This window comes from Engraulis encrasicolus, chromosome 2, assembly GCF_034702125.1.
Source record: "Engraulis encrasicolus isolate BLACKSEA-1 chromosome 2, IST_EnEncr_1.0, whole genome shotgun sequence".
Lineage (NCBI taxonomy): Eukaryota > Metazoa > Chordata > Actinopteri > Clupeiformes > Engraulidae > Engraulis > Engraulis encrasicolus.
The window spans coordinates 31,989,702-32,004,315 of NC_085858.1; the positions used below are offsets into that span (position 1 = coordinate 31,989,702).

The following is a 14,614-nucleotide window of genomic DNA, read 5'->3' on the forward strand; positions in this document are numbered from 1 at the left end:
TCACTAAATACGTGACGTAGATATCCCGCGACGTCAAGGCAGAGGCCCAGCTCACAGTTTACAGACAACAAGTCGTCAAATTTTTCAAGATCTTGAGTGAAAACAACTGTAAGAGATCATGCCTAAAGTGAAAAGGAGCCGAAAGCCTCCCCCAGACGGTTGGGAGCTAATAGAACCCACATTGGACGAATTGGATCAAAAAATGAGAGAAGGTGAGAATCGTCTTTATGGCTCCGTTTGCTTCCTCTTAGAGCTAGTTGCGTGTTGACCACCATTGCAAGCCAACCAGTGTTTTGAAAATCTGCTTTTAGTTCGTTCAAGACATCTGACTTATTTCTCCACGATTAAGTAGAATTAAATTCAATCTACTGTTTTCCCCCAGCCGAAACAGAACCTCATGAAGGAAAACGAAAAGTCGAGTCTCTCTGGCCAATATTCAGACTGCACCACCAGCGTAGTCGTTATATCTTCGATCTGTTTTATAAAAGAAAGGCCATCAGCAGAGGTAAGTTTCTCGTTCTCTATTGATCAAGTGTGTGTGTGTGTGTGTGTGTGTGTGTGTGTGTGTGTGTGTGTGTGTGTGTGTGTGTGTGTGTGTGTGTGTGTGTGTGGCGTGTGGCTGCCATTGTAACGAGTGTTAATCCTTTTTATTTCAGAGCTGTACGAATATTGTGTCAAGGAGGGCTATGCTGACAAGAACCTAATTGCAAAATGGAAGAAACAAGGTTATGAAAACCTGTGCTGTCTGCGCTGCATTCAGACACGGGACACCAACTTTGGAACAAACTGCATATGCCGAGTTCCCAAAAGCAAGCTTGAAGTGGTGAGAACCGAATTTTCATGTGATTGTAATTGTTAAGTATATGCGCACAAGTGTGTGACATTACATATGGAATACAGCTCCGGAGAAAATGAGACCGTTTCAAAATCTTCAGTTTTTATGATTTTACTATTTTAAGGGTAGGCTATGTGTTTGGACATTTCTGTTTCATTTTATAAATTGGGCCTACAGGCAAATATTGCGGTGGAATATCCCAGATTTTTAGTCACAGCTTTTATGTGTTTTGGCATGCTCTCCAATAGTTTTTCACATTGTTCTTGGATGACTTATCTCACTCCTGGTGTAAGGATTGTTGGTCAGTGTTGTTTGATGGCTTGTGACAACCCATCTTCCTCTTGATCACAACTCCGAGGTTTTCAATGTTGCTCAGGCATAGAGGTTGGACTGGCCGTGACGGGATCTAGATCTGGTGGTCCTCCATCCGCACCTTTATTGACTGAGTTGCGTACATTTCGAGCATTTTCCTGATGGAAGGGGGAAAAAAACAGTCCTCGGAGTTGGGACATTGTCAGAACAGAAGGAAGCAAGATTTCTTCTGAGAGAACTTCGTATGTGACTACGGTCATGCGTTCGTCGAAAAGATGAATCTGCCCAATTCCAGCCTTGCTTAAGCACCTGCAGATCATCATCAATTTTTGGGCAAATTTCAGATCCTGGCCTACAAAACAGTGTCTTGCACCTACTGTGAAATTTGGCCGAGAATCGTTGATGATCTGATGGTGCTAGGCTGGAATTGAGTAGATTAATCTTTGTGAAGGACGTGTGACTGAAGCCACATATAAAGTTGTCTTGGAAGAAAACCTGCTCCCTCTACTTTAACAATGTCCCCCAACTATGAGGACTGCTGTTTTTAGCAGGACGATGCCCCATGCCACACAGCTCAGTCAATTAAGGTGTGGATGGAAGACCACCAGATCAAGACCCTGTTATGACCAGCCCTATCTCCAGGTCTGCGCACCATTGAAAACCTCTGGAACATGATGGTGAGGACGATGGATGGTCACAAGCCATCAAACGAAGCTGACCAAGCTGCATTTTTGCATGAAATCTGTAACTAAGAATCAGGGTTATTCCACCAAATGTTGATTTTCTTATTTGTTCCTCAGTTAAAATATTACTATCATGTTGCTTTTAAAGTGAATGATCTTGTTTTCTTAACATTTTTGAGGTCTGAAAGCATTACGTATTTGGTGTTATTTGACCATTTGTCATTTCCTACAAGTAAATGTTCGAAGTGACAATATTTTGGTGGAAATGTCAGTAATTAAATCTTTTCTCAAAATATCTATAGACGCAACATGTCATCATCCATTGCGTATAGATGACACGCTGATTTGAAACCATTACCGCGTGTGTCCAAAACGCATTTCCAAGTTAAGGCGTGCTCCACAATGCCCTGTGGTTTTCGTTGAGGCACAATTTAGCTAGAAATTCGCCTAATCTTGCTGTTCTTGGCTAAAGTAAAGCATCAGAAACATTGCTTTACTGACAGGTTAGGTTTAGGGATGGTTTTGGTTAGGGCACAGCCAAGCTTATTTGTGTTTAGTAGCCTAACACAGTGTTTCCCAACCAGGGGTACGTGTACCACTAGGGGTACGCGAGCACACTGCAGGGGGTACTTGGGACAATGAAAAAATGTATGGAGCATAGTCACATTGAGATATAAAGCATGAGTGAGGGGGTACTCATGGTATGACAAAAAGGCTCAGGGGGTACACGTGACAAAAAAGGTTGGGAAACACTGGCCTAACAGAAATGCGCTGTGGCAAAACAAAATCTCCGACATGGAAAACTGCGCAAACCTCGTCCCGTGTCAAAAGTGCATGAAAGCTCTACTGTTCCGTTGAGGAGCACGCCTTCACTTCAAAATATGTCGCACCAACACGCTGAATGCATTCAGCGTGCAATACATACGCTAAAGCATGATGACAGCCTGATCGACTAGTAGCATAGAGAAGCAAAGTATGGAGATGTAGTATAGAGACACTGATGAAGTGTCTTTTTCCCCCCCAAAGCTGTATGCCCTGGCCTTGCTCAGGGATGAAATTACAGAATTTCATTGATGACTGATAATAAAGTTGATATTGTATCGTAGATGGTGGTTGTGAAATTTTTAATCTGTTTTGTGTTTTTTTTGTTTGTTTGTTTGTTTTTTTGCAGGGACGGATTATTGAATGTACACATTGTGGATGCAGAGGCTGCTCTGGCTGAATCTCTGGATGCCTTCAATGGGACATCAGGGCTCATTTACTTTTGTTATGTGCATTTTCAAAGAACCTTGCCCAAATTCTCCATTTTTCCATTCCAGGTAGTAGACCTCATCTGTGGTGTATGTGTGAGAAGTTGAGGCATGTTTGTTTTTTATTGTTATATATCATGCATTTTTGATGCTTGGAACATTTGCTCCAAATTTCCTTTTTTGCCCCCAGTGTCAATAGGCACTGTCCTTTTAAATAAATGGATTGTTTACCACATAATGTGATTTCTGCTGTTATGATTTTGAAATGCCATGAAAGGTGGGAGTAAATCATGGGCTAGCGCAGTGGTTCTTAACCTGGGGTGCGGACACCCCCTGGGGGTGCACCAGACATTATAGGGGGTGCGCAGAATGTTGTTTGTGTTGAGGTTGTGACCAAAATTCAGCTTGGAAACATTATAATTAGGCCAAACCTAAACCAAATTGAAACATGTTTTGGTCCCCATTTAAAGACAATAAGGTTTTCATTAATATCTCAGGCAAAACTCATTGTAATACATTACTAAAATCCTTTTTTAGTGCTTGTACACGTTATACATGTTGGGTTGGGGGTGCACGGCTAGTCAGGTGAGGGGGTGCGCTGACAGAAAAAGGTGAAGAACCACTGGGCTAGCGGTTCCCTTTGCAACTGATGTTTTTCCTTCCCGCTCATTGGCCGTACCTAATACCATTGTCTTAAGTGTATTGCTAGCTTATTGTTTGATGTTTGTGTAGACAGGAATCTCACTGCACCAGGAAAATGATCAGGCCAAATGTTTTTGCTGTGGTGCCGATTTAAAGATGGGCAATAATGTGAATGGTATTTTGTGAAATAGGTTGGCCTGTAAAGATAATGTTTCAATAATTTAAAATGTCAATGAGTCATTGAAAGATTAACTAACATAGGACTACTCTACTATGACATAGCACAGACATGATGTAAACATTAGTAATGCACTGCGACTTGTTCATTGCCATTCTGGTAATAGCAAATGTATAATGCTGTAACATATTACACATTTATGTCTATATTCACATTCATTTCACATTCATTTCTATATGCAGCCTGACGTCTCCTCTGCTGTGTCAATGAAGGCCTGTTGCCTAACTCGTTATCATACAACTGTAAAACAAAGCCTGGGGAGTGTCAGTAAAGTCATCCCAACTGTCCCTTCTCTGAAGGTTTTTATTGCTCCCAAAACCAAGTTAACTGCAACATCTTGCCTAGGCTTTTGATCCCTCTGTCTTTCAAGCACTCATGGTTTTCTCTATAGGAGGAACTCCAGGAGGAAAATGCGAAGGAAATTGTTTTTTAAAAAACGGTAATCGTTTAAATATATATATATATATATATATATATATATATATATTACATTTTCGGAAACTATGGCGGCCAAATTTAAACTATGGCGGTGCGCCATAGTTTCCTTAATGTATGGGAAACACTGAGTTCTCCCATATACTGTTTTTCTTTCTTCGTAGTGTCATCTATTTTGTGAAGTGTTAGTACCTCCTGCAGCAAAATCATCCCCATAACATGTTGCCACCATGTTTCAAATTTAGAATGGTGTTCTGAGGCTTGCATATACTTCCCTAAGGCATTTCTGCATTAGGACGTTTGCAAGCCTGACAACACCATGCAAACTTTGAAATATGCTGCTGGCAGTGTTAAGCAGTGCTTAATTTGAGGGGGAGCAAGCGGGAGCTAGCTCCGGAATCTCAGACGAGAGCTCCGGAACCTTGGATGGAACCTCATGGAAATACATCACAGATCCCCCTCGGGGGGGAGCCACCCATCCTCTGCGCTCCAGGACCTCCCGCTTGACAAATTAAGCACTGGTGGCAAGTTATATGGTTGAAAAGGATGGAACCACGAAGAAAGAACAGTGTATAGAAAAGCCAAGAAGTTATTGCTTAGCAGCAGGCCTGCTGGGCCCAGGGAGATGGGGGACCCAGAATTGGGTCCCATTTATATTGTATGTATTGGGTTGGGGGCCCTTTCAGATTACTTGGTCCGGGTCCAGCAAAAACAGTCAGTGCTCCTTAGCAGCTAATGGTTCTTTTAAAAGGAGCCCCGGCTATGAAGAATATAGGCTGATAGACCACAATTATGACTGAAATCTTGAGCCTCCTTGAGCAGAGCTGTGTGTGTGTGTGTGTGTGTGTGTGTGTGTGTGTGTGTGTGTGTGTGTGTGTGTGTGTGTGTGTGTGTGTGCTGTGACCTACGCACCTGGCCCAACTATTCCTGTTTTGTCTGCAGGAATGGGCTAAAATTCTTTCCAAATATTCATAACAATTTGTAGAATATTCTTTAGACTAGGTTCTGATGAAATATTTTGACTTTGATGAAAACAAACATTGTTTAAAATTCTCTTTCATTATTCTTGGATCTGGAAATAATTTCAGCTTTTAAAACAATGCTAAGTCTTTGTCTTGAGTCCCCTTCCAGAGAGTAAGATATGCCCTGTGTCAACATAAGTGCTGTTAAGCATGGGGGAAATGATTTCGGAAATATGGTCAGGTGTGCATCAACTTGCTGAGAATTAGAGTTTGAGTAATCTGACCTGAACGAAGGCCCCACAACATACAGTGGTTAGTTTCAGCCAATACAAGGCGGAAGCTTGACCCAAAACTGCGTGCGTGTGGAGCCTGGCAGCATGTGCATGCCGCTTGCATGTTGGTCACATATGGCCTACACAAAACAGGTGTTGTAGAGTAACTTCATTGCTCCCAGGGGGGAGTAAAGGTGTCCAGTAGCTTATCTTCTAGATACATATAACAGGTAACAGGGAGGGTTAAAAAAAAAACTACGGAAAAATAAAAAGGCAATTGTACAAAAACAGAGTTGTTGGGGGTAGTAAACAAATGTGCAAAAACATACCATGTGAGTTGAGGTAGACAGGACAGGACATGAACAGAAATGAGTTTTGACAGGGAAAAGGGAAATTAAGGTTTAAGAAATGAGCAGATTTGTATTTAAAAGATATATAATTTGTAATCCAGCATGGCTTCACTCACACCACCATGCAGAATGTAATCTGATACAACTTTGACTTAGCCTATTTGTGCACTCCACTCTGCATTAAATAGTCGTTTTGTGTTAGGCCTATTTGTGCACTCTGTTGTTTCTGATGCGCATGGATTGGAATTGTGATAGAAATAGGCCTGGGGAATTAGCCCTCTTTCATTTGTATAATAGGCCTACTGTATAATATTCCGGTGGGCCTAGTCAAGAAGATGGGAGGCATAAGGGCTCCTGAGACCAACTGCTCCATGAGTTTCACAATGTGGAGTCAAGTCAAGAGTCAAGTGCACATGCAGGTAAACTATATCTATATGTAGACTTATGTATAATTAATTAATTGTTTGATTGATTGATTGATTTGGGGTGAAATAAATACAAATGTTCAAGTAGCCATCTTAGTCCATCGATGCAAAGTGAATAACTGTCGAAACTAGATATACACGCATAATAGCTTGCATTACACTTTTCCAAGCAATGTAAAAAATATTCTTCGACTTCATTGCAAGCGGGCGGCGACAGACGCGTCAGTGAATCAATCGATAAAAATGTCTGATCTGGGTTCTATTATCTTGCCTGTCTAAACTGAGTTCAAAGTTCACCCTGGCGACCCAAAGAAACCCGTGGAGGCTTGCTTGTTGAGCGCGTTGCAATGCTTATCTTCTTCCATATGTGATGTCTAAAGCGAAATAAATTATTCATATTTGGAGGGAAGTGAACAGTTGCTTATTTGATTTGCTACAATTGACGACCTAAACTGTTCAACAGACTGAATTAGATATTCATAGCTAGCCTGAGCTAGCGCTACAGTTGTGCAAACTCGCTAACGAAAGAGTAAAAATGCAGGAGTTAATAGCCAATGTTGATCATATCAAATTTGATCTGGAAATTGCCGTTGAGCAACAACTAGGTGCTCAACCTTTGCCTTTTCCAGGGATGGACAGTAAGTATTACAATTTAGTCAAGTTTGGTCTGTCGTAGTCTGATGGCTGATTTATTGTTATTAGCTAGAAGTTGTTCTCCACAACAAAGCTAATGGCAGATCCTCTTATTATCGTAGTACCACGTCTTATTCTATACAGGTTATGTATGTCAGTTCGTTCAGTGCATGTAACACCTTTTACTTTCCCCCCTTCTCATCTTTTCAGAATCTGGTGCTGCCGTCTGTGAATTTTTCATGAGAGCGTCTTGCATGAAGGGTACTTTTGCAGAAAACACATTTATCAGCTCTTTACAGACAGTGTAGTCACATACGTGACAAGGGTTAAATGTTTTGTCTATTTTCGTTGCTCCAAACAGGTGGCATGTGTCCCTTTAGGCATATAAGTGGAGAAAAGACTGTGGTTTGTAAACACTGGCTCCGAGGGTTATGCAAGAAGGGGGACCAGTGCGAGTTTCTCCACGAGTATGACATGACAAAGATGCCGGAGTGCTACTTCTACTCCAAATTTGGTCAGTGGTTCATCATTTGGTATGAAATTAGTGTTGGTGTATTACATGTTGTTATACATACTTAACCTCGTCTTTGCTACACACAGGGGAGTGCAGTAATAAAGAATGCCCCTTTCTGCACATTGACCCTGAGTCCAAGATTAAAGACTGTCCATGGTATGATAGAGGATTTTGTAAACATGGTAAGATATGCATAATATATATATTTTATGTATAGTCTCAAAATATAAACAGGCCTGTAGATGGAGGTCCTGGCAATTTCTGTTTATATTTTTTAAATATGTGTTACATATTTGTTGTTTTTTGTTTGTTTGCGTTATTTGTATAGGACCAGATTGCAGACACAGACACACACGAAGGGTTATTTGCGTCAACTACCTGGTTGGCTTTTGTCCTGAAGGCAAATCCTGCAAGTTCATGCAGTGAGTGATGACTTGCTAACACTCATGAGTTGGATGAGAAGAACTGAATTTCTTGTACTAAATTATGAATTGTTTTTTATTCATCAGCCCACGTTTTGAGTTGCCAATGGGATCTACAGAGCAGCCTCCTCTACCCCTGCAAGCACAGAACCAGCAAAAGGTATGGTCTTTCCACCAGTGAAATTGATTGGCTTCACCATGACTGTAGTGTACATTCAAAGGATACAGCATGATTCAACAGATTTGAAGCACCTTCGACTGTCTTTTGCCTTGTGCCATTGTTTTTCTGTGGGACTCTGCTCACAGCTGACAGAATGCTTCAAATCTGTTTGACTCAAAGTTTTTGTTCAGTATCAAGCACAATTCTGAGCTCATTCTCCCATTTGCAATAGGATGTTGAATGGGGGAAAGTGACCCCAAAAGTTGCTCTGCATCATTTGACAGTGGGGAAACGACAGTATTATTTTCTTCTCAGAGGAGGGGTGGCATCGAGCTAAGCGGCCAGAGGCCTTAGGAAAGGGCAGGGGGTATTTGTTTGATTTGTACACTGGGTGTCCATTCTAATATACAGTTATTGGGGCATTTGAATTTTTTCTGGTGTGTTAAAAGATTCTCATGTATAAACCACTTTGTTTATGCAATAAGCACTAACAATGTAGCTTGTACTAGGGATGCAAATTATTGATTAATTCATTATTAGTTGATTGCCTTATCGATCGACTTAAGATTAATTGATAAGTGGCATTTTTCCCCCGAAATATCAATGTTTTTAGGAAAAACCTATTAAATTAAACATTTTAATAAAAAATGGAGACAAAATATTAAATTGGCATTAATTCTATTGAAATTCTTTAATCCAAAGGTAATTTAAATATTCCCACTATTCACACCCCTCTTCACACACGCTCTTCACATGCCCATTTCACCTGGGTCTCTTGTCAGTTGAATTGGCGATTAATTGCGATTCAATGTTTTTAAGCGATTAATGCATGAATCGATTTAAGTCGATTCATCGTTTGCATCCCTAGCTTGTACACTTGTTTCATTCATTCAACTCTGCTAATTTTCCTGCTTCCCCCACAATAGCCCATCCCATCCACAAACAGATCATCGGTGTCAGTGATTCCGTTGACCAACAGCAATATGAACCATCAGCACAGGATGCCACATCATTTAGGACCAATGAACTCCATGGGACAAAACAACATGGGAGGAAACAGAGGTCCTCGGCCACTAGATCAAGTCACCTGTTACAAGGTAAGGAGCTAAATGGTGGTGGACACCAGACTTAGGTGAACAACATGTGGCTAAGCACACATTCTGATGACCCAGTATGATAAAAGCCACAATTAATTCGGTAACAATTGGATCTCAATCAGGATCCTGTTCAGGGCTCTAAATTAACACCAGCCAACCGCTGATGAAATTTCAGTTTGGCTGGTAGAAAAGACCAACTTAGTAGCCATTTTGACCAATTAGTGAGTGTGTATTTGGCTAGTAAGATTAACATCTACTAGCCATTTTGGCTGGTATTTGGGGGTGTCAGAGCCCTGAAAACATGTGGCCCTTCTTATGGTGGTCTGGAGAATGTCATGACTTGCAGTATAACAAATACTTCATAGACTGATTGACTGAATCCAAAGCACTCGCCTCTGAGTCAAGGTTGTTTTTTATTGTGTATGTTTATATTGTATTGTATATGTTTGTTATATTGTATTGTATATGTTTGTTATTTAAAAACTCTTTATTCTACATTGTGGTATACAGACATAAAAACGCAAACGCTGCCTGCATTTTCAAGCATTTTTATCACGATTTTCTGGATATCCTCATGCACAATCGGGCATTTCAGATTGTACATTTTTGAGAAAATGCCCGCTTATTCCTGGTGGGACTGGTCAATATACTGCAATGTAGAATAAAGGGTTTTAAATTAACTCTACTACCTTGACTCGGAGGCGAGTGCTTTGGATTCAATCAGGCTATGAAGAAGTATTACAAGAAATAACCAGATGCACCCCTTTTACCTGGTGCTCCCTATTTTTCCTTTTGCTATAACAAATACTCTACGAATATCTGTGCATATGCCAAGCTGTATGCTGCTGTTTGACCTGTAGCGTTGTTCATTCATATTCAGTCAAGAGTTTTTACAACCGGTAACACGGTCTAAACTAGCTATCAGAACTGTATGCTGATGAGCTTATTTTTTTGCCAAGGTGTTGTGCTAACTAACAGATTTCTTATATATGCACATCTATCAAAAGCCTCTTGAGAAAGATACAACCAATTATGCGATTCATTACAATAATGTATGATATGCATCAATTTAAACTGAAATTCCACCAATTGGAGCTTGTCCACAGCCATGACTCTGTTTATCTAAATGATAGTACCCTCTGAAGATGTTACCAGGCTTCTCAATCCTTTTCTCATTGTTTATTGGTGTTCAAAATGTATTTTCTACATACCTCACTCAACATGTTTTCTGACTTCACTTGTTGTAGTGTGGAGAGAAGGGTCACTATGCCAACAAGTGTACAAAGGGGCATCTGGCCTTCCTGAGTGGACAATAGTCATCTGGGAACCCTTTCATCATCATGGTATGAGCACCAATCTCAGGACCTTCAATGTGCCAGTCACAATGCATTCAGCCTTTACAAATGTCTCGCCAGACTCAAGACTGCCTCAAAAGTTGAGGCATTTGGACTTCACCTTTTTGAAAAAGGAAGCGTATTGTACAGCTCATCTGTTTTGTTTAACCTTTCAACTTGTGGCTTTGGCGCAGTGTTGAGAAATGGCATCTTTTAACCTGTGACATTTTTTTGGATTGCAAACATGAACTGAAATGGGGATTTGTAGACATCGAATAAATCTTTACCTTACCGCCTTAATGACCCGGACACCAAATTTTATTACAAGAAATTACTTGATGTAGTCAATGAAGCTGCATCAAGACAAGACACGCATGAACTCTGGATCGTGGTCACACATGGGAAACAGGACCGCAGGAGTGATCTGTAATTGTGTGATTTCCCCCCCTCACTGTATGAAGCTTGCAGTAGTAATATTTCAGCAGCCAAATGCTGCCCCCATGTGGCCATTCTTGTAAGTGCTTCAATTACAACTAAGTGGCACCATTTTATAAGCAAAAAAAATCCACAGGTATCTTGTAGGGCTGTACTAAAAACATTGTACTGAATGCATACTCATGTAATAAGTTGTTGCCGTTGATGCATTACAAAAAAATCTCGTCTCCTTCACTTTAGCTTGACTGTAAGAATGGAATATTTGTTCAATAAAATGTTATAAAAATCTCCTTTAGATGTTGGTTGTGATGCTAAAATGTTTACCTTTGTCACCCCACAGGTTGGATGCAAAATATTTTTTTGTAACTACTTAACACCTCCAAATGTATGGGTTAGAGAGCCTGCGAAGAAAGCACCAGGGCAAATTTAAGTGCCTATTCACAAATGCAGGAACAATGAAAATATTTCAAAGCACAATGTTTAACAGCTGGGGGGTTCAATGTCATTTCACACAGCCATTCATAAGAATACAATCTATTCAACAAGAAAAATGATTAGTGCTTAAAGTGGGAAAAACTTAAGTGCCAGTAGTCAAAATAGAAAAATGTTGAAATGCAGCACTATATACAAGTACATCTCAGTCCCTGTACTCTCGAGGCTGAATACTGGCCCACTTGAAGCACTGATCATATTAATTTAATGTACCAAAGTGTATGTTAAGAGGTTATGAACATTTTGGCCTCACACAGGAAATTGGAGCCATGAATTGTAGAGTAGCAGGCTCAGATTTTAAATACTTGAGTTTTATTGTTGGTCACAACTACAATTTGTAAAGACAGAAAAGCAGAAAAAGAATGAATAGACTGCTGCAGACATGGCCACTTCAGAGCCTTGTGGTCCCTGGAATGGTGTGATGTTCAGTGGTACTTCCTCCAGCGGTCATGCTCTATCGGTAAAGAGGGGGACAGAACAGCGGTTTAGGAAAATCATCAACACCATCGTTAGGTAATGGGGTTAAGAAAGTCATATTACACATACAGCAGAAATCACACCCCAACCTGGTAAGCCAGTAAAAATACCAATGAAAATTGAACAATGGCACTTACTGAGGTGATCATATTCCCAAAGGTAGCTCATCGCAATATATCCTGTCAGGAGCATGGCAATACCTCCAATGCCACCCTTCTTCACATTGATATACTTGTTGTAGTATTTGTCATGACCTGTAGAAGAAGGGAGTGAATTAGCTGATTCATATGGCTTTAATTGGCAAGGTCCAAAAATCAAATGCACAGGGTGATACAGCACTTGTGGTGATGGTAAAATTGGGTGATTTTTTTTTTTTTTTTTTTTTTGGTCAAGCAGATATTATGTTGAATACAAGACATTTGATTTGGCTGTCAAAATATAAACATACCGCTTTTAACAGCCGCGATGGGTGAGAGGTTCTTGGTGCCAATCCAGGAGAAGAATTCTCCCAACTTGACGTCCATTAGCCTCTTCTCGGCCAGGGCCACTGTGGGAGCATAGTAGTTGACAAATTACCCTCAGCAACGTGCCAATCAGTCACAGGCCCCAAATTATTCATAATCGTAACAAAGACTAATTTGCATGAAAAAAAATCCATGTTACAGATACCATCCAACTAAAAGTGCATGTTTGCGTTACGTGAAGGGTATTTGGCATCTACTGCACAGTGGCTTTCAACTAGTTCTAGTTCCCTTGGTGCTAACCTTTTAAGTTACTGGCTATATTGGACAGTCGTCGGATATTTCCGAAAGTCTCAAAACAAACAAGCATGTCAGCAGACTGTAAGGTAGAGGCCCAGATATGAAGGACATTCTTACAGACTATATAAGCACAATAATAATAATGCAATACAGCAGAAGTGGAATGCAAGTGTTTGTCATAACGTTGGAACATCCCGTTCTAGTCGACTTCAATGCTATTTAGCCAATACTAGCCAGCTAGTTAGCAATCTCGGAACAAAACAAATGGTCACTGTCTGATGAGTCCGATTTGTTTAGCCCACATATTCATTGTCAAAAGCAGAACTGTTGACTTGGCTACAATGAGTATCTTGAGACACTGTCCAGGTATAAAACCACAGCTAATACCTGACGTCAGCTAACATTAGCCGTAGCCAGCTTTCATTACTGACAGGAAAGTCCTTGACTTGACTGCTAACATGTCTAAATTGAGGGTCTGTGACAGCGAGAGGACACAATTCCAGGAAACTTGTTTACTAAGTTGACAAATAATACCTCAAACCATGCGTTACGTAACTTGTTGCAGAAACAAGCATGCCATTTTTAAGAAAGATTTCTAAGGTTATTTGCACGCTCACCTGGTTTGTCCGCCATCTTGCAGTGATCACAGTCGAGTTTGAGCCGCTATGTATGTTGGGAATAAAATGGGGTGAGGGAATTGTGGGATAGGAAACACCATGCGCAAAGTCCAATATGCGGACTCCCGTCCTCGGCCTCGCGCTTTGATGACGCCCCGCCTCCATGGAGAAAACAGATACAGTTTTCCCGCTGTCAGCCTGGCCACAACATTTTTTTGGCGGACTGTTCTTCATTCGCCATCCCGATTGCAAAGGAGAAAATAACATTAGAATTGTGCGTTTGCAAGATAGGCCTATTGAATTAATTTTCTGTCGTCAGTGACGTCATCATGAGCTCACAAGCAGGCAAGTCAGCAAGGGAGGACGGAAGTCTGCATATTGGAATGAACTCTTCAAGCAGGGGACCAGCTGACAATTTTGTGGGGCCCAGTGCAGGAATGTACTGTGGTCCATGTTAACATTATCATCTACAAATGCTTGGCGATCAAAAGTGTGTGACAATAATGCCCTAATAGTAGAGTAGAGTATACTTTATTGATCCCAGGGGGAAATTAAGATGTCAAGTAGCAGAGGCATAGATAGGCTACCTACATAAATACAGAATACATGCACACGAGACATTACACATATCCTTACACATATATTAACCAAGCATTTGTGTGTGCACATAGCAGCCAAGATAAGGTGACCAACAAAGTGTCCAGTAGTGTCAGAAGTCACGGTGCATAGTACAATATTGTATTCCTTGGAAAAAGAAGATGGGCTGTCACAAGTCCCCCGCTGTGTCACTCCACACATGCCCACACACACACACACACGATTGAGCATTGTGTAAATTCCAAGTATAGAAAAGGCGAAGGATGAGAGTCCAGGTAGAAGCACGGAAGGCATGTAGATAAAGTGTGCAGGTGTGGGGGTTTATTTATGCAGTCCATCACCTATGATGATCTGATCTGTGTCCCTCTGTGTGATGTTGAATATGGGTGGCCCTGGGTACAAAGGACCTCCGTATCCTGTCTGTCTTGCAGGAGATGGTGTGCAGGCTGTAACTGAACAGGCTTCTCTGGTTGTCAAAGACTGGGTACAGGGGATGCTAGGTGCTACGACTACTGTAGAGCCTCTGTAGCCTAGTGAGTGAGCATCTGGAAGTTCCACATGCCCCCCGCCCAGTCTCAAGCACCTGCCCCCCAAAATGTCTGTGTACGCCACTATGTGTATGTTTGTAGGCTACATGCTATGCCCCCCCCCATAATATTAAAAAAATAAAT

General features: G+C 41.0%; 3 protein-coding genes across 3 annotated transcripts; 2 read left to right on the top strand and 1 right to left on the bottom strand.

The window, feature by feature from the left end:
• Positions 1–13: 13 nt before the first annotated feature.
• Positions 14–4,247, top strand: bud31 (BUD31 homolog). The gene is made up of 4 exons (XM_063186483.1): positions 14–212; positions 383–505; positions 657–823; positions 3,002–4,247. Exons 1-4 carry the CDS (start codon positions 119–121, stop codon positions 3,050–3,052), a joined length of 435 nt encoding a protein of 144 aa, XP_063042553.1. The 5' UTR covers positions 14–118; the 3' UTR covers positions 3,053–4,247.
• Positions 4,248–6,690: 2,443 nt separating this feature from the next.
• On the top strand, positions 6,691–11,289 carry cpsf4 (cleavage and polyadenylation specific factor 4). The gene is made up of 8 exons (XM_063186493.1): positions 6,691–7,042; positions 7,248–7,298; positions 7,399–7,551; positions 7,638–7,733; positions 7,880–7,973; positions 8,061–8,133; positions 9,060–9,230; positions 10,478–11,289. Exons 1-8 carry the CDS (start codon positions 6,940–6,942, stop codon positions 10,544–10,546), a joined length of 810 nt encoding a protein of 269 aa, XP_063042563.1. The 5' UTR covers positions 6,691–6,939; the 3' UTR covers positions 10,547–11,289.
• Positions 11,290–11,781: 492 nt separating this feature from the next.
• Positions 11,782–13,465, bottom strand: atp5mf (ATP synthase membrane subunit f). Its single transcript, XM_063186504.1, has 4 exons — positions 13,347–13,465; positions 12,417–12,515; positions 12,106–12,222; positions 11,782–11,945 (listed from the first exon to the last, which is right to left on the bottom strand). Exons 1-4 carry the CDS (start codon positions 13,360–13,362, stop codon positions 11,917–11,919), a joined length of 261 nt encoding a protein of 86 aa, XP_063042574.1. The 5' UTR covers positions 13,363–13,465; the 3' UTR covers positions 11,782–11,916.
• Positions 13,466–14,614: the final 1,149 nt, after the last annotated feature.